Source organism: Marmota monax, unplaced genomic scaffold (assembly GCF_021218885.2).
Source record: "Marmota monax isolate L192 unplaced genomic scaffold, Marmota_monax_Labrador192_F-V1.1 WCK01_AAM20220418_F8-fsc00020, whole genome shotgun sequence".
Lineage (NCBI taxonomy): Eukaryota > Metazoa > Chordata > Mammalia > Rodentia > Sciuridae > Marmota > Marmota monax.
Genome location: NW_026692912.1, coordinates 17,499,283 through 17,520,845, shown reverse-complemented (window position 1 = coordinate 17,520,845; position 21,563 = coordinate 17,499,283). Strand labels below are relative to the sequence as shown.

The following is a 21,563-nucleotide window of genomic DNA, read 5'->3' as shown; positions in this document are numbered from 1 at the left end:
GGACCGGCACATACCAGGAGAACACCCCGTGACGACAGAGGCACAGCTTGCAGTGCTGCGTCCACACACAGGCTGGAACACCGAGTAGTGCTGGCATCCCCGGACAGTCCCCCAGAGCCTCCATATGGAACCAACCCCGTGACACCTGGATTCCCGACGTCTGGCCTCAGACGGAGCCAATGGCTCTCCCCAGGCAACCGACACCCTGGGCACAGCCAGCACTGGTTCCCGTGACCACGACTTGTCCCGTTCAGAGGCACTGGAGCCTGCCTTGGACCGCGCTTGTGTTCTGTGTGCAGAGGAGGCCATCAGGGGTTCCCAGGCCTGGGGACTCCACAGGCTGATAAAGCTTCCCCCAAACTTTGAAGACAGACGTAAGGCTGCCAACTTTTTCTGGCATCTAAAATAAAATTTCCATCTATTATCGCCATCCTGCGTGGGGAAGGACGCCTGACATCGGGCGCAGCCTCTGCCAGGCCTGGCCTTCTGTTTTCTCACTTCACCATGAGCAGCGGGGGGTCTCACAGCCCCGGGCGGCCAGGCTCCGGATTTGGGTGGGACCCAGGAAACTCGAGCCCTGTGCTTGGTGATTCTTCTATTTCCGGCTGAGGAGGAGGTGGCCTTCTCCTCTCTCAGTGAGCCCAAGAGGAGCCGCCCCTTAGAAAGCCGGTTGGTGTAGTCCAGCGCACCTGTGGCAGTTCCAGGTGAGGCCCTCTGGGGGGACACACCCAGCGTCCTCAATAACCCAGCTCCCTCGTCAAAGGGAAAAGAAAATGGAGACAAAAAGCAGAGTGGGATGGGCTGGGGATGTGGCTCAAGCAGTAGCGCGCTTGCCTGGCATGCATGCAGCCCGGGTTCGATCCTCAGCACCACATACAAACAAAGATGTTGTGTCCGCCGAAAACTAAAAAATGAATATCAAAAAAAATTCTCTTTCAAAAAAAATTAAAAAAAAAAAAAAAACAACAAAAAAAAGCAGAGCGGGAGGGAAGCACTGGCCCTTCTCATAAAAAAAAAAAAAGAAAAAAAAAACCCAAATTGTGAAATTATGCAATGTGCAGACGTGACGGGCCGGTGACTCCAGCTCTCTCCAAAGCCACCTCATAAACCCTCGCTGGCTATGGAGTGAGAGGCCAGATGTCTTGACGCTCTGGGAGGAACTTTCATAACATTTGGCCCTAGTGGCCCGATGACCCAGTGGACAATGGTCACCCTTGTGTTTCACGACATCACTCCCACATCTGCCCCCAGTAACCGGGGAGATGTGCGGGAAGCAACATGACAAAGGCTCCCTCCCAAACTCAAGAGCACTCCTGTTGCTAGAGTCATGTGGCTCAGAGCTGGGACAGTGTCCCACAGGGAGGCCAGCCTGTCTCAGACGATAAGGTCCCACGCCGTCGCCTTCCAGAGCCAGAGTCCATGTCCCCTCCCTCCCACTCTGCACACCCAGGCCGGGCAGGGTGGGCCCAGTTCTCGGGAAGCCAGGAAACACACTCTTTTCTGGGCTAAATGCCCAGATTCCTTGAGCAGTCACAGGACACACTTTTTCTGAGCTGATCCAAAGCCACAAGCCTGAGCTGGGAGTTTTTTCTGGTTCCGCAGGGACCAGACAGGCTCACCTGGAATCCCAGGCTCAACGCTGGTCAGGGAGAGCCAACCCGGGCCAGGCAGGGACTCCGATCCTGACCTTGAGGGACTAAGGGATAGACCTGTCCTCTGTGGGCTGCGGTGTCCTTTTGAAGACAACAGCAGTTAACATGCTGTGCCACCATTTGTCAAGCACTTTGTGAGAGGCTCAGGATGCCAGGCACTGCCTGAGGGGCTGGGGACACAGGAGATGAGGCAGAGAAGGCCCTGCCCTCCTGGGGCTTTGAGCAGCTGGGGTGTAGATGTAGATGTGGAAGCAGACACAGTCGCTCAGAACAGTGAGCGCTGAGGGGAAACGAAGCCAAGAGGGGTACAGAGGAGGGGCAGTGGCCTCACAGGTCACTGGGACAATTAACTGAGGTCATAGATTAGCATTCAGCAGAGAAGCAGGTTCCTCCTGATCCTCCATTTCACAGGCAGGACAGCCAAAGCCAGGAGGAGGAATGCTGGGGCTGCCCCGCAGGAAGAGGTCTGATCTGGGGTCTCATTCTAGTTCCACGTTTTCCAGGGACCAGAGGGAGCCCCCTGCCCTGCTGGATCCCTGCTCATTTATTTGGCTAGAAAGCTATGCCTCTGACATCACGCCCCAGGCTAGCCCACCCAAAGGGTCCAGCCTTCTAACACTTATTATTAATTAATAATAATTATTATTTTATTAGTTTCCCGACCCTCATGCAGCCACCCATTCTCCCAACAACAGGACTGGTCCCGCAAGTGAGTGTCCTCTCCAGGATCAGGTTAGAATTTAAATCTGGGACCCTCCACTTACTTTCTGGGAAACCTTGTCACCTCTCTGAGCCTCACTTCTGTGATCAGATAAAATGAGATACTGCAAAGTGCCCAGGCTATGCCTGGCACTCAAGAGGCCCCCAATAGGACTGATCCCTCCCCGGGGGATGCCCTGGATGAAGGACTGGCCCTGAAGGGGAGGGAGAGGGGACAGGGAGTGCGGATGCAGGCCCGGGACATGCCGGGTCCAGGGTGTCTAGTCATCTGAAGGAAAAGGCCGAGTGGAGGGCTTAGCGCTCCCAGGGGTCGGGGGTGTCAGATGAGGGGACAGCAGCTTCTCCACTGGGTGTCTTGGCTTCTCTGAACCTCAGTCTACCCTGGTATAAAATGGAGGTCTGGTGATGGCAAGTCCAGACAGGTGAAGAGTTGACATCATCCAGCCAGGATCTGCTACCACGTGATCACTTCCCCTCGTTCATCCACTTGACCCCAGGGCAGGGTCAGGCAGTGCAGGCAGCTGCTGAGCCCCTGGCTGGTGGGCAGAACCACCCTCCTCTAGGATCACCCTGGGGTTAGGTGGCTCTGAGAGGGGGTGAGCAGGGGCTGCTGGGCCGGCCTCGGCTCACCTTCCTGAGAAAGCTCGCTTCTGTGGAGTCTGCTGGACCGTTCTCAGGGCACTGCCCCACACCAATGTGACCCTGAGAACATCAACTGGTGCAACCCCAGCCCAAGCCATGAGCAGACAGGGATTAAAACTCAAAGCAGCTGGTTCTCACAGCATCACCTTGGACTTCTCTGGATCCACTCAGTAAATAAGTAAAGGGAGGCTCAGAACGGTCACCAGGTCACCAGGGAGCACAGCATGCTCCCCAGGGAGCACGTCGGACCTGGGGCTCCTGCAGGTTAGTGAGACAGTCCAGAAACATGCTCCAAGGCAGGCGACTGGAGCAGCCCAGCCTTGGCGGACGCACCCCCTTCACTCCAGCTTCTCCCATCCCTGGAAATCAAAGCAGCTTCTCTGATGGGGAAAAAAAATGACTTGCAGAAATCCGGATTTAGGGAAAATAACACATACATGGCACTTCTTTCCTTCACTGCAAGCTTTACATATTTTATCATTTATTCTCACATTGTCCCCAGCAAGTGGGGAGGCGTCGGCCTTGTTTTTCACAGGAAAGCTGTCAGAGAGGCTGGGTGCGGGGCCTCCCACCCGGCACCTGGGGGCAGCTCCATCAGTAGAGCTGTGGCCGCAGACAGTGGAGAGGCTCACGATGCCCACGCTGGCATCAGTGCCTGGCGCCCAGGCCAGCCTCCTGGCCTCACCCGGTCCCACCACCACCCTCGCCAAACCATTCTCCACACCACCACCGGGAGCACGTTCCCAAAGCCCCTACCTGACCACATTTTCCCCCATCAACCTTTAAGTTCCAGGAAAAGTCACCACTCCTGAGCTTAGCACCTGTGGCCTCCCGGCCTCTCTGACCCCAACCCAGGTGACATCTGTCTCTGGCCACGTAGGCTCCACTGCTGCCCGTGTCTCATGCCCCTGCCAGCGCGGTGGCCTCGTGCTCTACCTGCATGCCAACTCCCACTGGCCCTGGGAGGCACCAGCTTAGGGACTTCAGGGGAGACAGGTGTGGGTTCAGATCCTTGCTGAGCAAAAGTCGCTTTAACCTCTCAAGAGCTGTGAGTTCACTCAAAAAATTGAGCTGTTTAAATATGAGGACCAGCCGATGGCACCACAGAAACCCGGGGGGCTCTGACGAGGAAGGAGCAGCAACAGCGAGAGCAGAGGCTGTTTTAAGGGATGCTGGTTGGTGTGCATGCAGCAGCCGGGCGCTGCGGAGAGAACTGGCATTTGTGGAAGCGGTGCTGGGTGGAAGGCCACGCTCAGGCACTGTCCCTGCTTGACACGCTCTAGGGACACACAGGGAGCCTGTGGCTCCCACGAGGTGACTGAGGGTTCCACAGCAGTCCTTTCGAATGCCTGCGGGGAATCCATGTTGCTTTATGGGCTCGAATCCTTCCCCTCTGGCTCTGGCTGACCCCACGGCAGAAGCCTCAGACTCCTCTGACTCCCACTCCAAATCCAGGCAGCAAGAGTCGAGCAACAGACCCCCCCCAACCTACCCCACCGCCCCCTCATCCCACCCCACCCATCACCCATCACCCATCAGGAAATCCTCCCCAGACTCTGGAGCATTTAAAATTAAAGCCACGGGGGGACATTCTTTCTAAGCCGCAGTCCAACTCAGGGCTCTCCAGGTAGGAGCCCAGGGAGAGGCACTGGGGCCTTCCGGCTCCCCTCAGGCTGTCCCCGCTCCCCCTTGCCCCAGGCCAGCCCTCCATCCTGACATCTGCAGTGCCCAGCAGCTGCCCAGCTCCCAGAGCTCTAGTGCCCACCATCCACAGGCTCGAACCCAGCTACCTGGGAGGATCAGCCGTAGCAGGCACGATGGGCACGTGAGTCACAGGTTTCTGCTACCTGGGGCAGGTGCCATCTGTTGGGCTGACCTGTTTACCCTCAAAGAGGCCTGAGGTTTGGATACAATGTCTGAGCCTATAACTTGGCTGCCTGGTGGAAACAAGGCCCCAGGAACAAACGGGGATGCCCTGTCCCTTTCTCTCATAGCTGTCACCCAAATCTGCCCAGGCCAGGCACCAGGCGGGGATTCAGGAACAGAGAAGAAAGTGGGCCTCTCCCAGCCCTGGAGGGGCTCCTGGTCCAGGGGACTGACTCGTCGCTGGGCCCCACAGGGTGGGGGCTGTACAGAGGGAAGGAAGCGGGCTGTGGGAGCCTCCAGTGTCCCGCAGTCAAGGAGACCTGCTGAGGACGGTCACTGCAGGACAGGAGAGCCCGGCTCGGCACAGCAGAGGATGGGCCTGGCAGGTGCTGGCAGCAGGTGGGGCAGCGAGGCAGCTGAAGCTGACATTTCTGAATGCCACCCCTTACCCACGAGTTCTGGGCTCCTTGATGGCCATCTCCTCAGTTGCCCCTCCCCAGAGGCCCATGAGTGAAGCATAACCTTTGCTTCAAAGATGAGGACCGCAGATAGGAGGACGTGGAAGGAAGGGCCCTGGCTTTAATAGGGGGGCACCTGAATCTCATCCCTGGAAGGGACCCAGAGCCTTTGTCCTTCTGTCTGGTATTTGTGTGCCGGGCTCATGGTCTCCTCCTCCTACAGTCTATGGCGTGGTGAGGCCCACGGTCGACTAGTCATGAGAACCAAGCACGCTGGTGCCCCTGAGTCCACGCTGGGGTTAAGAATTATATTAACTCAGGTCTGGCCCCATTCATGCCCCCCTCCTCATTCTTGGGCACACAGTAGACATCGCTAATCAATCCCACAGTCTCCAAAGCCTTCTCGACACGGCATCGCAGGGAGCCATGATCAATCTATCAGAGCTGGCATTGGAGATGACAATTATTGCCACCCCTGCAGCAAATGGGCATGCAGGATGCAGTTGGCCTGAGAAAAGCCAGCTCCCCATCACCTCCTCATTTTCTGGGTCCCAGACCCTGAAATTCTACCAGGTCTCCGGAGGGAACATCTGGCATCCGGCACTGCCGGATGCGCCTCTTGTGTAACGGCAGAGACCTGGGTGTCAGCTCATTTGCACATGGAACTGGGATGTGACAGGGCAGGTTGCTGACAGGCAGCTGGACGGAAAGGCCCACAGAGAGTCCCTCCCTAAGGCATCCCCTAAAGAGGCACAATGGGGACAGATGTGAGTACCCCACAAAAGCTAGGTCCCCTCCTCCCGCTTCTCTGGACTCAGCAGGGCCGAGGTGCATAGGGAACAGGCCCCATTCAGAACCATCAGGCACGGACGCCATCACATCCCCTGTCACAGTCAGGGTGGCCTGCCAGGGTGGTGAGCAGGTGGTGGGACGGCAAGGGTCCCTCTCCTCCACTGCCTAAAAGCTTGAACACCCAAGGAACCAACCCTTGGCCAGAGTTTTCTCTCGCAGGCTTACTTTTTTCTTTCCTTCTGCCTGTAAGCAAACTGCTTGGCGGCCAATCCTGCCTGTCCCCAAGGCAGTTCCAAAGGGCCCATCTTGTCCTGCAGAAGTGATGGCAGCAATTCCATTAATGGGAAGCAAGACAAATGGTAGCCTGTGCCCAAAGTGTGTGAGGCAGGACGGATGGGGGCCCGGGGGAGGGGAGCGTTGCTGGAGCTCACCATCCTTTGGGGCCTTATTAGGTCTTGAAAGAGCCACCGCACTCGCTAAAACCTGCTTTTGCCAGCAGAAGCCTCATTTTACAAATATATAACAACAAAAAACTCATAAATGGGAAGAAAGCCCCGAAGATTACGCTCCCCTGCTGCGGGGAGGTGGCCAGCGCGCAGAGCCGGTCTTTAGCCTCCCGGCGCCCGCTTTAAATAAATGGGCCTAAACGCCAGCTCCGGGCTTCGGGTGCAGAACGCCCCGCCGTTTAGGGCTGTCTGCCACACTGGGATGGCGGTCCGGAAGCAGTCCTTCCACGAGACCCACCCCCTCGCTGTCAGTCCCCAGAAGGGCCAGACACGCACCCCTTCCCCAACACACACACCCAAGCACAGTCACTTCTTTAATCCACCCTGAGATCAGTGGCATGTGGAAGGCATTTTCGCCATGGAATGGGTACCCATTACAGAGCTATGCAAAGGGTTCACTCCACACATGCCCGCAGTGAGGGGCCAAGCTGCCGAGCCGTTCTTCAGGCCTGTCCATCTGATGGCGACAGCCAGGGTTGGTGTGGGGAGTAGCCATGGTGGACAGAGACTGAGCAAGGGCTCGGGGAGTCTGGCCACTTGGAGCTGTGTGACCCCAGCAAGCTGAGGAACCTCTCTGGGCCTCTAACATAAGCCTCCCCATTCTGAGCTGAAAGTCGTTTTCTCAAAGACCCCTTAAAAAGCATTCAAGCTTCCTTGGGTCCTGAGGGGCGCTGGGACCTTACATGAAAGCCAGCAGGTTTAATCTCCAGCAATGGCCCCACAAGAGAAGAGACCGAGGGAGCTCTAGTCCTTCTTGCCCTGCCCTGCCCTGCTGTCCCATGCAGGTGCCCGACATGGCTTTCCCCTCTGGTGCGTCCCCCACTATCTGGCCAGTAACCCTGACTCATTCCTTGTTTATGAGCCAGAATGCTGGCAAGTGAGGGCAGGGACTTTGTCCCCGTGGCTCATTACTGGGTCTCTCAACAGTACGTGGCTCTGTCAGATAAATGAATGGCTGAACAAGAAGGGGGGGGATTCCAAGGGAGGGCAACCCTGGCCTGAGTGACCTCCATGTGTCCCAGCACAGGGAGATGCTTATGAGCATCACAAGCACCACCAGGCCCCAGTCCTCACCCCACCCAGCGTCACGACTGTCAACACAACAGCAGCCACCGACTGCTGAAGTCTCCCCCAGAGGCGGGAACCCACTGACCCCCCCCCCCACTCCACAAATGAGAAAACACGGCGGGAGGCGAGAAACCCAGGGGACACGGTGAGCAAAAGGTAGAGGTGTGACCTGCGTCCAGATTCATGTGACCCCACCACCTGCCTCCTCCCTCTCTGGGTATGAGGATGGCCACAGAGCAGCTGGGTTTACAGGAGGAAAAACGAGGGTGACCGCCCAGAGGCAGGAACAGGCAGGCAGCAGCACGGGGATCTGGCTCCCGTCCTGCCCCGGCACAGCAGCAGGGACTACAGCTGTCCAGCCAAGGCTTTTGGGGCCAGCTGGGCCTTGCTTCAAACCTGGGTGCAAACTCTGTGGCTTACGGCTTTGGACCAGTGGCTTCCTTCTCTGAGCCTCACGTATTCTCATCTGAAAAATGGAGCCTGCCCAAGGCTGTCACGAGGATCAGAGGAGACAACACAGCCTGGCCAGGTCCCTGGTGCTCAGCAGGCACCACGCCCTCTCCCGAGCCTCTCGTGTTTGCTTATGGAACATCTACTCCTTGTGACTGCCCGCCCCAAGTTCAGGGCTGGGATCAGCGAGAGGGGCTGGTGGAATCCGAGCTTCCCTTGCCCCCTATCTCTAGGGCATCGCCTGCTTGGCAGCTGTCCAGAGAGTGGGTCAGCAACCTGGTCATTTGGTTTCTGACCCTTGTCACTCAAAGGCAGGAAGTCCAAGGAGATGGATCTATCAGTAGGATACTATCTGGCAACAGTGTGACTGCTGGGTCCACAGCATGTTCTTATCATGAGAGGCCCAGGGTGAGAGGGGGACGTGCTGGCTGAGTAGTGGTCACTGCTGGGCCATGGTTGGACAGTGCTTAATAGCCCGACTTCCCCTCCCGATAAAATCTGGCCGCAACACATGCCCAGCACTGAAAATGGGACCTTGCTCTGTGCTCCTTCCCTTTGGGGCCAGCTTCACGAGTGTGTCCACAGCAGACACACTGACCCTCCCTGGGGAAGGGAGCCTGAGCTTGGGGTGCCACGCTCTGTGCTCGCTGCCTGACGTGCTCCATGGGGTCTTTCAGTGTGTTCTTGAGTGACATCTGGTGGAACCAACAAGCCCGTGCCAGGTCTGGAGCCTTGCCCTCGTGTGGTCCCGCCCCCCAGGTAGTGCTCAGCACACCTCTCCCAGCAACTGCCACCACCCCCACAGCAGGGACCCAGGTGCAGGTGTGGGAGGGTTGGGCGAGGGTGGGGTCCCGCATCTCCTCAGGGGCTTGTGCTTGCCCTGAGCTTCCACAGGCCCAAGAGAACCGGACCCTAAAACAAACTGCAGCACTGAGGAGGCGGAGGGTCCCCAAGGAAAAGAGGAGCGTGCTCCCAGCCCTTCCTGCCCCCTGCACGGCGCTCTCGCGTTGTAATGGGCCCTGTGAAGGATGCAGCTGGTCCTGCCTGCCATTACATGACCCTCTGGCTCCAGGGGACCTTCAGAACACCTCTGAGTTGCTGCAGAAGTAGAGGACGTCACTGGGTGTGAGACCGTCACCGCCCTGGGATCTTGTTCCTTGCCTGTTCTGTGGCCGTCTGTTGTGTCTGGCGGCCAGGCTGGTTCAGGTGCGGGATTCGTGATGCTGACTGACCAAGGCCTCCACCTGGAGGAGCTCCCTGGACCCTGAGTGGTGACTAAAGGAGGCCGGCTTGGGACGGAGTGCCTGTTGCTTGTTCAGCAGGGGCACTGGGGTCGGCTGCCCAGCCGGAGCCCGCTGCGTCATGCGGGGCCTCTCTTACCTAATTCACTGGGCCACCCCTCGATTCCTGCCAGGGCCCTGCAGGGAGAGAAGAAGGCTGAGCAAAACCAGAATGAAAACAAAGGTAGGAGGGTGAGAACCACCATTTCCTGAGCACCTACTGTGTGCAGGGCTCCAGCCCACAGTGGGTCTTCTATGCCCCATGCTATTGAGTGACAGCCCTCCTGGGTTAGGGTTCATTCCCGTGGCTTCTAAATCCTGACCAACGTTTTCCAGACACTGCCCTGTGATTTGGCAAGTCCACTTAGGATGGGCCAGGGGTGCTCCTGGCGGGGGCAGGGGCCTTTTGAATGCAACCCACTGGCCGCAGAGATGGACAGCACAGTGGCTGAGAGCTGAGGTCAACCTGAGCTTGATCCTGGGCCTCCTGAGAGTTGCGGGGTCTGGGGACCCAGCCTCAGTTTCCCATCTGTGACTTGACATTACTTAAAAGTCCCACCCTCTCCAGGTGCCGTGGGGATTAAATGAAATGATATGCATATAGGGTGTGGTACACAGAAAGTGCTCAATAAATGCCAGTCATTACTTCTGCCCCAAAACATCCCATGAGAAACCGAGGCCCCGCGTGAAGCTTCCGTTCCAGCGTCTGCCGCGACTCTGCTACCAGACGCCCCTCCCCCGCCGTCAGGCCGCATCAGTCCATAAATATTTAAACAACATGTCACCAGATTATTATAACATATGATCTATAGCACTGATGTGCTGCAGTGCCGTGCATTCGGGCTTCATTTTCAGAATATCGAGACATAAAATATTTATGTATTTAGCCAACCACGAGATCTCACATTCTGTCTCAAAATGCTGGGTGGTGGCAAGACGCTGAACTGAGACGCAACGTGTGAAGGGGGTGCCTTGTGCTCACGTCGGTTCCTGGGGCATCTGGATGGGTTCTGGTTCATTCTGGGGACATTATCACGTGGCCCATGAGCAAGAGCTGACCGGGTTTATCACAGCGAGCGGCGGGCCGGGATCCAAAGAACCATCCAACCACCAGGACCCACGTCATTTCCACTGCTATGTCTTGATGGATCTGTGCATATTAGGTGCTCAGTAAAGGACCACCTAAACCAAGAGATCCCCCTGTGGCCACCACAGCCAGGTGGCTGCGAACGGCAGGAGTTCAGCAACATCTGCATCCTGTTCTGCGATATCCCCAGCGCCCAGCACCAGGCCACGAACAGGGGGGCCCGCTGCTGGATGAATGGCAACTGGAGGAATTGCCAGATAAAACTGTGACCAGATTAAAAAAAAACCACTTAATTAACTAATAAATTAATGGGAGATAATGACTCCCTCTCTGCAGGTCCGAATTACACAGTGCAATTTCTCATTCCTCCTGAGGAAATATAGGCCCTCCAGTGCCCGTGGTGGGCAGGAAGAGCAATTTTTCTTTAAAATTAAATATCTCAATTGCTAACATTAGCGCATCATAGTGCCGTAAGTCCTGGGTCTTCAGAAGCACGCAATTTCAGAGATGCTGCCCCATACGCCACTGGGGCTTCCAGGAACTTCCCACGCACCAAGGAGCATCATCCAATGGTCTCTCCTGTCCCCAAATGACACTAAAACAAATACTTTTACAGACCACTGCCCTGAGGGGAACAGCGAAAGTGGGGTCATCTTGTGCAGGTGACCAACGTCAGAAGACTCGGGGTGTGCAAGGGAGAGCCGTTAGCTTGGAGGATAAGTATTTTCTTTGCAAGTTTCCCCAGGAAGAGACAGGAACCTCGTCTGATCCCCACGTTTCCCACAGCGGCCATCAGCAGCTCCTTCCTAAACAGCACCAGGAACCTGGACCTGAGTGTCACCCCTGGCAGTGACCCCAGTGCCCAGCCCAGGTGGCACAGCACCCACTGCTCATCATCCTGACAGAAAACCACAGATGTTTCCCAAGTGCCATGCTGTCACCACCAGGCTGGCTCCACGAGCAGGCAGTCCCCACCCTCGTCCCCAGCCTCTGCACAGTCAAAAATGAGACAGTCCTCATTTCCACTTGGGCTGGCTGAGGAGGCTGGCATTTAAAACAAACACAAAGGCCACTAAGATTCCTGGAGGAGACAAAGGAAATGCACAGGCTCTGAGTCAGGCGCGCACGGAGCTCACTGAGGTCCCGGGGAACCGACTCCAGCAGCCAAGCCCTGGGGTGGGCTCCTCCACTCCCTTTCTGCTGCCGTCTGGGCACCCAGCCTGGTGACAGCCAAGGCCACACCAGTAAAGGGGTTGCTTCTCCTTGAGATGCTGGGGTGGAACCAGGGGGCAGGTGCTCATCTTCTAATAATAACACCTTGCCCAGAGGTCTCCCATGGTGGTGTCCCTTCCCCCTGCTTAAGAACCTCACAGACACACCCTCTGGACACCACAGCATGCCCAACAAAAATGCAGCTTCGGAGCTACGGGAGAGCTCGGCGGTAGAGCGTGCTTGCCATGCCCAAGGCTCTGGGTTCAATCCCTAGCCCCGGAAAAAAACAAAACAGCTTGGACACACGGCCCCCAACCATTCCAGCCACCCAAGCCCTCCTGTATGTGGGAGGAGCTGCCTCTGCAAAGAAGGGGCACAGGAAGGAGACTCTGGCAGGTACAAGCCTTCTGGGCTCAGGTTCCTCCCTCAGGTTGAGGATTCCTTTTCTGAAATGCCTGGGACCACAGTGTTTCAGAGCTTGGAGTCATTTGGATTTTGGGATATTTGTACAGACTTTTCTAATCTGAAAATTCAAAATCAGAATTGTTCTAAAATCTGTAATTTCTGAGGGTCATGTCATCATGCTGGTGCTCAGAAAGTTTCAGATAATTAACTGAGCTCCTACTATGTGCCAGGCATAGTGCTAGGCAGAGAGGATACAACTGTGGCCACAGACCAAGTCTTACCCCAGCGGAGCTTATGTTCTAGTCAGGGAGTCAGATAACGGATGTAATGCTCTGTGCCCCAAGCACAGGACCCAGTGCATGCCGTTCCTTCCAGCTGCCCGGGAGGCTCCGGGCCTGGCTGCCAGCTCACAACCTCCAGAAGGCAGCCTCTGTCCTCTGACCCTTCAGAGGGCCCCCTGAATGCTGTGGGTTTCCTCAAGGTAACAGACTCCGCTTCTCTGCATCCTCCTCTATAAAATGAGCATATTGATAAAGTACCCATGACACGGAACTGGTGGAAGGAAGAAGTGCATTCACTCATGTAAAAAAGTGAGGCCAGGACATGACATGCAGCAAGCCCCTGACACAGAGGGGCCAAGGGAAGGCCAAGCAGGCAGGAGAAGTTCCTGGCTTTGCGCTGCCCAGGGTCTGCCAGCAGCCTAGACCCCAGCCCACAATAACCCACCCACTCACCCTGTGGTCTACCTGCCTTTCATCCTGCCCTCTCGTCGTCTATCCGACCTCACATCTCCCTGCGTAGACACCCCTCACTCCTACTTCCCCAGGCAGGAGCCCCAAGAAATACCTCCAGCAGGGCTGGAGTTGTGGCTCAGTGGTAGAGCACTCGCCTAACATGCACGAGGCACAGGATTCGATCCTCAGCACCACATAAATGTAAAATAAAGAGACTGTGTCCGCCTAAAACTTAAAAATAAATATTTAACAAAAAAGAAAGACCTCCTGCAAAGCATTCACAAACCTCTGACTCAACTCCTGTCCCCAGGTGGTGAGAGGCCAAGGGGTGGGGCAGTCAGAGGCCTCTGTGCCAATTCTGTGCAGTGCCTGACCCAGAAGGTGGGTGCATTCCCTCCCTCCCTCCCTCCCTTCCTCCCGTGTGTTTTTTTACCAGGGATTGAACCCAGAGTCTTGCAGATGGCAGGTAAGTGCTCTGCCACGGAGCCACAGCCCCAGCCACAGGTGCATTTCTTGAATGACTGAATGAATAGCTACGTACCTACTGACCAACATGGCACTGCTGGCTAAAAGAATAGATTTCACTCAGCCAAAGGGACAATGGATGCTCTATTTCACCCATATTCCAGGCCCAGGTACCACGATATCTTGGCCTGAAAGCTGGGAGTGATCTCATTCACTCCACAGAGCAGACATGGGCTGCATGTGAGAGCTTAGGCTGGTCCTGGTCTCACTCCGCACCTCGGTGTTCCCATCTGAAAAATGGGGAGCTTCTGGGATTTTCTTTTTTTTTAAGCATCAGATTTTTTCTTTTCACATAACATATAATTAACACCCACTCCAGCTCCAATCAGGCCCGTCCTCACACACAGCATTCCTCCCAAGCACAGACCAGCAGAAACCCCGATAGGAATGGAAATGAGAAGGAAAAGAGACGGGCCCAGGACTGAAACGACAAGTGACAAGAAGCCTTCCTAGAAGTGATCATGTTGTCACACACTCAGAACATATATAACATATAATTAACACCCATTAACACCTTCCCTCCCTCCCTCCCTCCCTCCCTTCCTTCCTGGGATTGAACCCAGGGGTGCTTAACCACTGAGCCACATCTCCAGCCTTTTTTATATTTTATTTACAGATAGGTCTCACCAAGTTGCTTAGGGCCTTGCTAAATGGCTGAGGCTGACTTTGAACTTGTGATCCTCCCGACTCAGCTTCCTGAGCCACTGGGATTACAGGTGTGCACCACTGCACCCGGCTGACTTTTTCTTTTTTTGGCAGTACCGGGGAGTTGGTCCCAGGGCCTCCCACATGCTGGGCAAGTAATCTTACACTGAGCTATATCCCCTGCTCCAAAATCAACAATGCTAAAGTGGCATGTGGTACATTCACAATGCCACCTCTACCCAGTTCCAAGGCATTTTCATCACCCCAAAAGGACACCCACACCTTTGAGCCGCAGCTCCTCATTCCCCGGTGCCCACTGACCTGCTCCGCGGGCTCCTCTATTCTGGGTATTTCCTAGGAGCACCTTCTCTTAAAACACCTCCTGGAACAGGGAGCAGGAAGGCAGGGGAGGTTGCCAGCCCACATGGAGCCCACGTCTCTTGTCCCTAGTGGACTTTCAGGGCGGGCTCTGATCCCAGGTCCCTTACTTTTCAGAATTCTAATCTTGAAGTCGACTTCTAAGGCAAATCACCCCAAATTATGCCTGAGAATCAAGGGCCTGGTGTTACCGGCCTATTTTCTGGACGAGGGAGTGGCAGGTGGCCAGCAAAGCCCTCAGGTGAGCTCACCTGTGGGGAGTGGGCTCCACAGCTTGTGGCCCTCTCCCCACCACTTAAGCGACCTAGGGTCTCAGGTGTAAGAAGCTGGGCAAATTCCCACAGAAGCCACCTCAGGAGAGGTGGCCACTTCCAGGGGATAAGGATCTCTCTCCTCCTTTAGGAAGAGCCAGTCTGGGAGAACCCAATGGCTCAGGAGGGCTCCCAGAACATGGGGGCCTCCCTAGGCCTCGCTGTGTGGACCTTCCCTGAGGCCCTGGGCAGGAAGAAGAGGGACAGACCTCTTGCTCAGTTCTGTCCCCAGTCCCCACCCAGGCCTGTGACAGACGCTCCTGTCAGCACAGACCTCTGCTGCGGCTGGTGCTGTGTAAATAATTAACAACACATCTGCCTGGCTTCAGGACACCACTCAGAGGCCTCAGGCGGCCCTCCAACGCCACACCAAAAACCTAGGGGACTTACTTTCCGCCCCTTGGCGGGCGGAGGTGGGAAGAAAGCAAATTCTCACTTCCAAACATTTCCCCGAGAACCACACTTGAATCTTGCCTCTTTCCAAACTGTCACTGCTTCATTCCCCTCTTTTTTGGGGGGTCACGATCACAGGAAAGTGCTTTGGAGGGATCTGGATGGGGTCCCCGGCACCCTCCTCCAGCCTGTTCAGGGCCTCAATGCAGACCAAAGGCGTGTCATGAAGAGCCTGGACCTTCCTGCTGTGCCACCCTGGGCAGGTCCTTGTAATTAAATGCCTCCCACATCTTACCGGGGACTGGCACCGAGCACCCATGCTGTGGGGATGCTTCATGTGCATTGTTTGATGTAGTCCTTCCCCAGAACCTCACGGGGTTAGGATGCTGGTCCTGTTTTCCAGATGGGAAAACTGAGGCTGAGGGCGGTGGATGACTTGCTCTTCAGAGGCAGGTCTGAGTGAGCACCTCCCCATCTGGGGCCTCAGTTTCCCTTCTGTAAGAGGTCACCATAGGTCAGGCACCCTTCCGACCCTGGAAGTCTACCACACATACACGCCAATGGTGTCCTGCACCTCTTCTCCGGGTGGCCACGAGCCTGCTGAATTCCTGGCTTCAGCCTGGACTGATCAGAGCTGGAGGTCACTGGTAGAGGAGCTGCCTCCCTCTGCAGGTCTCTTCCAGAAACCTCCATTTCAAAGGGTTTGAGGACAAAGAACAGAGAGGGCAAACACTGGAAAACGGGGTCATGAACAAATTCCCATCTGAGGGACTCCACATCTGAGGTCACTCCCAATCGCCTCCACTACAACTGGGGACGAGGGACTTCCCCCAAAATGGTCTCTGTTCTCCAGGGTCAAGCCGATTTTGAAGTGTGAGGGTTAAACAATTTGGGGAACCTGCAGGCACTGCAGGCTCCCCATGGCCACCTCCCTCCCCCTCCCTGTCAGGATTCCTTCACACTCTATGGAATTCCTACACAAAGCCCCTTTTTTCTTTCTATGAGGTCACCATCAAGCAGATGTCTAAGAGAAAGAAAGAACGGCTCCATGTGGCTCAGGGCCTCCAGGCCGTTGGAACTGAATGTATTTCAGACGCAGAGGCCCCACCTTCCATTCCCATCGCCGTCCTGCGTCAGCTGCAGAGCCCAGCTCCAGAGTGGCGGGTTTAGGGAGCACTGGGATCCTGCCCAGGAGATGCCAAGAAGCCTGACTGGAAGACCAGTGCCTTTGCCACCAGACCACACGAGAAGCCATCTGTGGAAAAATCCAGAACTAGAGACAACAGAGCTGCCTGTGTGGGGGTCTGTTTTCACACAAGCAAGTCCTGTCAGAGGGACCGATGTCAAAATACTAGATCACACTCTGTAGTCAAGTTCCCAAAGTTAACATCACAGGAAATAACACGCTAACTGACGTGCCCCAATGTCACCTCTGTCTGGACGTCAAATCTGAGCCCGAGGCCACTGGTTTAATTCAGGTTTGGTCAAAGGACAGAACCACATGTCTGTCACCCATTTCCAACAGCAATGGGTGAAGTAGCCGGCCTGTTTCTCTTTCAACTAACATTTTCCAGAGAGCTACCTTGCTGTTCCCCAGGAGTTGGAAATGAGAAGGCTGAGCAGGGAAAAGCCACTGAGACCCTCGACAGTCTGCCTCAGACCTGCAGCTAAGCCTGGCCATTCCCTGCCTGCTCTCTTCTAAGCCCTTCACACCACCCTAAGTGAACCCCTCATTTCACAAGTCCCCTTGCTCCCCAGGGCTCCGAGTCTCCAGGTGATGGCCTAGGAGGCTACCATGGCCTGTGCACTCCACTTCCTAGGAATGACGTCAGCAAAAAAGGAAAAAAAGATAAAAATGTAGAAACAAGGCCTATTTTTACCTCCCCAAATCACAGGCCAGACGGGAGAGAAATCCATCAATGCCAGAAATGTGGCTGAGCCTTCGCACAAGATCTATTATTTCACACCTTAAATTAACGCATCCTGAAGCCATTTGCAAATGTTCATCAATTTGCAGAACATGCTTGGAAGGGGGAGAGATGGCTTTCCTTTTCAACACCAAGGACACTCACAGGGGCACAGTGCAGCTCCAATCAGGCCCGTCCTCACACACAGCATTCCTCCCAAGCACAGACCAGCAGAAACCCCGATAGGAATGGAAATGAGAAGGAAAAGAGACGGGCCCAGGACTGAAATGACAAGTGACAAGAAGCCTTCCTAGAAGTGATCATGTTGTCACACACTCAGAACAAAGAGTGAAGCCCTGTGCAGGTAACTCTCTGTCCCACGGGTCAGGATGCTGGGCTCTTCCTGGAGCAATGTCTGGCTTCGTCCCCAAACAAGCCTGGAGGTGCCAACCTGCATCTAACCGGGGATGGATGATTCACCAGGGGCCTCCAGCTCCACCCTCCAGCTCCCCTGCTTGGTCCAACCCGAGAAGAGGAAGGAAACACTGTTCTCTTTTTGACAATTGTTTTGACACTTCCCTAATGAAACCGATCCTTGGCACTTGGAAAGAAAACTGTGAACTGCAGCCCCTTCTCTTGGGAAGCTCTGATCCTGGTGTTGGTTACTCCAGAGGTGCAAGAGGGGACAAGGAAGGCCAGCAGCACCTTTGTGAAGACCTCTCCCAGAAGTCTGGAGCCCAGCAATCCTTGTGGGACCCTGGCCTATCTTAACCCAGTGACTTCGCAGCGTGCTGGAGTAGGACAGCACAAGGAAGGCAGCCACACGTGGTTTAAGGTTAAGAACGTCAACCCTGGAATCAGAGTTTTGCCAGTTTATAACCTGGACCAAGTTATTTAACCTGTCAAGTTTCTAAGTTCAGTGGGAAGACTATGAGCTCTGCTCTGACAAGCCTGGGTTCAAATCCAGGGTCTACTGCATATTAGCATGTGATCTTTGGCACATTATGTAATCTCCCTGTGACTTGGTTCCCTCATCTGTGAAATGGGTATTATGTTAATCCCCATCCCACAGTGCTGGCGAGCGGATGGAGTACGATAAGACCCCTAAAGCTGTGAACACAGGCCTGGCATATGGTATATCCTAAATAAATGGGGACCGTTAGTCGTAGTGCTACTTCAACAAAATTATACAAGTCAGTTCATGTCTCAGCATCTTAGTTTTTTCATCTGTAAAATGGAGAAAATAACCTCTATTTCACAGTGAGAATTTATTGAGCAGACGTGTGTTGAAATCCTCAGTCCCAGTCTATGCACCATAGCAGTCACATATTACATTCTGGGTCAAACAAGAGGAAGGACTGTGAAGTCAGGCAGGTGACCTAGGATTCTGTCACCATCCCCTCTTCAGCTGTCCCAGACACAGGCTTGACCTCTCCACACACCCATTTGCTCATGCATAAAATCAAAAGCCATTTTCTGTAGCAGAAATGACCCCCAGAACTGTTCCCAGCACTGGAGGTGCTCCATGAGTGAGTCTCCTCCCCCTCCCCCTCCCCCTCCTCTTTCCTGTTCAATTCCACCAGAAATGCCACCTGGTAAAGCCAGAAACTCCATTTCTGGAAACCTGAACAGCTCTGAATCCAGACCAACCTGGCCACTGCTTAAGTCGGAGACTTGATTTTGTGGAGAAAGAAATGACTTTTTAGTCATTTCTGAAGCAGACGGGACAGCAGAGGCTGACAAACCACAGGGACCATTTTAAATCCTGGGCCTTTTCTTCTGGGAAGTTAGGCAAGAACCTTCCCAAACGTGGGGCTCTCTGCCAGGCAGTGACTCATTCCACGGCTCCCCACAGGCATATTTTATTTGGGGGTGGGGTATCCAGGGAGGGCCTGGCCTTGATGGGGGAGGCAGCATTTCCAGCAAACTCAGAAGGTAAGTTTTTGGTGGGTTTTTTTTTTTTTTTTTTTCATTTTCTGGACAAAAAGAAAAAAGAAAATGTGGGTCTTTTTGTTTCCTTCCAGGTTTTGTTTGCTGAAAGAAGACGTCCAAAGTTCACTCCTAAGCTACAGTGTTGGGAGCAGGCTCTTCCAGCGGGCTCTGAGTCTCTTTCAATGAAATTCTTCTTCCATTAGTGACACAATTCTTCATGTACCTTCAAGGTCCGGTGGCCCAGGCTCCAAACTCCTAAGACTACATTTTCCCCTCAGAAAGGCAAGCTGAATTTTGAAAATGCAGGGCATCTAGGGAGCTCTCAAGTTTCTAAAGTTTGCTTTAAAGCAATTAAGACTTTCAGCTGTGAAGATTTGCAACAATTATAAAGTAGGAGTCAGTGAACAAGAACCTGTTGGTCAAAACGGGAAGGGCAGCCCTCGGAAGATGGTGTCCTGGAACTTGCTGTGGCCAATTTTTTACTGTTCTTGGGGGCTCACACTTGGATCCAGGCTTGACACAAATAAATCAGACCAATTTAATCTACTTAGCAGGACAGAAGAGAGAAGCCCTCAGATACATGGATAAGTGTCTCCCTAGAATCAGACCCCAGGTCTGGGGGGAGGGTCAAAATGCCTCCTGTCTGGAGAGAGTCAAGAACAAGGCCAGAAACACAGAAGGCATTTAGAAAAATTGGACCCAAGTCCTCTGATGCCTGGACAAGGTGCCCTCATAATGCCCACCTTGCCGATGTAGCCTTGGAGGGTCCTGCCAAGGGCTGGCTCTAAGGTTTCCACAGTGCCAGGCTCAGCAGGACTCTGCATGTCTGTCCTCTGGCCTGGTTCACCAAACCAGGCCCCCCGCACCCACCTGGTCAGGAGGCCTGGGCCTCTCCTTGGGCTTCCTGTCTTGGAGGCCAGGGCAGGGCACATCACGCACACAGGCCCGGTGGGTGCAAGGCCAGGGGCTGCTCACCCTCTCACACTGCAAATGCAAACTACACACTCACATCCACACAGGCATACTTTCGCTCTTAGAGGCTCACACGTGTGCACACAATCACTTGGGAACACGAAGACACGTGGGCACACAGCTCAGCCCCACACTTGGTCCAGCGCTGCGCACACTCCCTGGCCCACCGTGAACGCTCCACAAGTGGGTGGACGCGAGCCACGCCGTCGCCCGTCTTCCACCCACACTCCCCAGCCCGACCCTCCGAGGCGCACCCCCGCGCGCGCACACCCCCCAAGGACCGGCGGACACGCCACCCACTTTCGCTCCGCCGCCGACACACGCAGCCTCGCGCGTCCGCACGCACCGCGGCCTCACGCGCGCACTCCCCTCGCCCGTGGAACCCCGGGCGCGCGCCCACGCGCCCACACCGGGCCCGGCTGTGCTCCCGGCCCGCGCCCGGCCCCCGCCCCTGCCCCGGCCGTGCGGCCCGGCCCCGGCCCCAGGCCACTCACCGGCGTGCTGTGGGCTCCGCTGCCGGCCGAGCACCGGCGCGCGGATAGTGGGCGACCGGCCGGAGCGGCGGGTCCCACACGAGTTGGCAGCGCCGCGGCCGCACGCTCGTCCTCTAGGTTCCGCCGCCGCCGCCGCCTGCGCGCGCTCGCGCGCCCGCTCCCGCCCCTCCCCGCCGCGGGGCCGCGCCGCCCCCTGCGCTCGTGCGCGCTACCGCCACGCAGGCTCCGGGGGGCGCCCGGGCTGCGCCCTCTGACACCCGACCCTTTGCGCGGAGCGAGTGGCGCAGTCAGCGTCTGGTTCAGCCGAGGACCCCTCCCCATTTCAAAGCTGGGGAGACTGAGGCCCAGACGCCAAGTCCCAGCCAGGGGACTCGACACTCTGCTCTTTGCGGGCTCCGCACTCTTGGGATGAGGGTCTGCAGTCAGCCAACTCGTGGACCCCTCTCGTGCGTCCTCGGGGTCCCCATCAGCTAACAATTGGCCCAGCAGCAAGCAATTTTTTTTGCACGGGCTGAATGCAGGCATCAAAGCAGGCTTCAGGGCATCCGGATGTGGTAAAGGCCTTGCTCCCTGCCCTCAAAGCACCAGGTGTCTTACCTGGAGCTCCTCCACTTCCGGTGGACCCCCAGGCCAACGAGGGTCAATGTGCAGAGGTTTCTGGAAGTAGTAAAAGACTGCAATAATCAATGTTTAACACCCCCTCTAAGAAGCCGGTCCGTTTGGGGCCCACAGGCTGTTAAGTTCCCTGCTTCACTTTCTAAAGACACCCCCCTAGGGGGTGCTCCTGATTGGGACGGTTCCTCTTTCCACTCTTGCTGCTTCTGCACATTCAAAACTCTGCTCTCCCCTCCAGGAGGGTCAGGGGAACCAGGCACACTGGCCGCCTGCCAGCTGCCCAGAGTGGCCGCAGAGAGGAGCTGGGTAGAGGGTAGATGCCCACTGAGTGACTGTGCTTTAGCTGACTCTGATCTGTAATACCTTGGCCTCAACCTATCACATCACCCTGCTGCTACATGCTTTGCCTGCCTTTGGTGTCCAGTCCCACAGCCACTCTATGAAGGAGGCATTATGCTACCCTGAGCCCATTTTACAGATTGTGTTAATGAGGTTTAGAAATGAAGCTTAGAAAAACAC

General features: G+C 55.5%; 1 protein-coding gene across 3 annotated transcripts in view; it reads right to left on the bottom strand.

The window, feature by feature from the left end:
* Positions 1–21,150, bottom strand: part of Nek6 (NIMA related kinase 6) — a 72,471-nt gene extending 51,321 nt beyond the window's left edge. The window contains exons 1-2 of one of the 3 annotated variants that reach the window (XM_046452008.2): positions 20,430–20,526; positions 16,233–16,379 (exon numbers count right to left, since the gene is read on the bottom strand). In XM_046452008.2, the coding sequence (XP_046307964.1) occupies positions 16,233–16,245 (13 nt within the window). In that variant the 5' untranslated portion in view covers positions 16,246–16,379; positions 20,430–20,526. Of the gene's footprint in view, positions 1–16,232; positions 16,380–20,429; positions 20,557–21,026 lie in introns of those variants that run through there. The other 2 variants (XM_046452009.2, XM_046452011.1) reach the window with 2 other exon arrangements.
* Between the last annotated feature and the right edge of the window lie 413 nt (positions 21,151–21,563).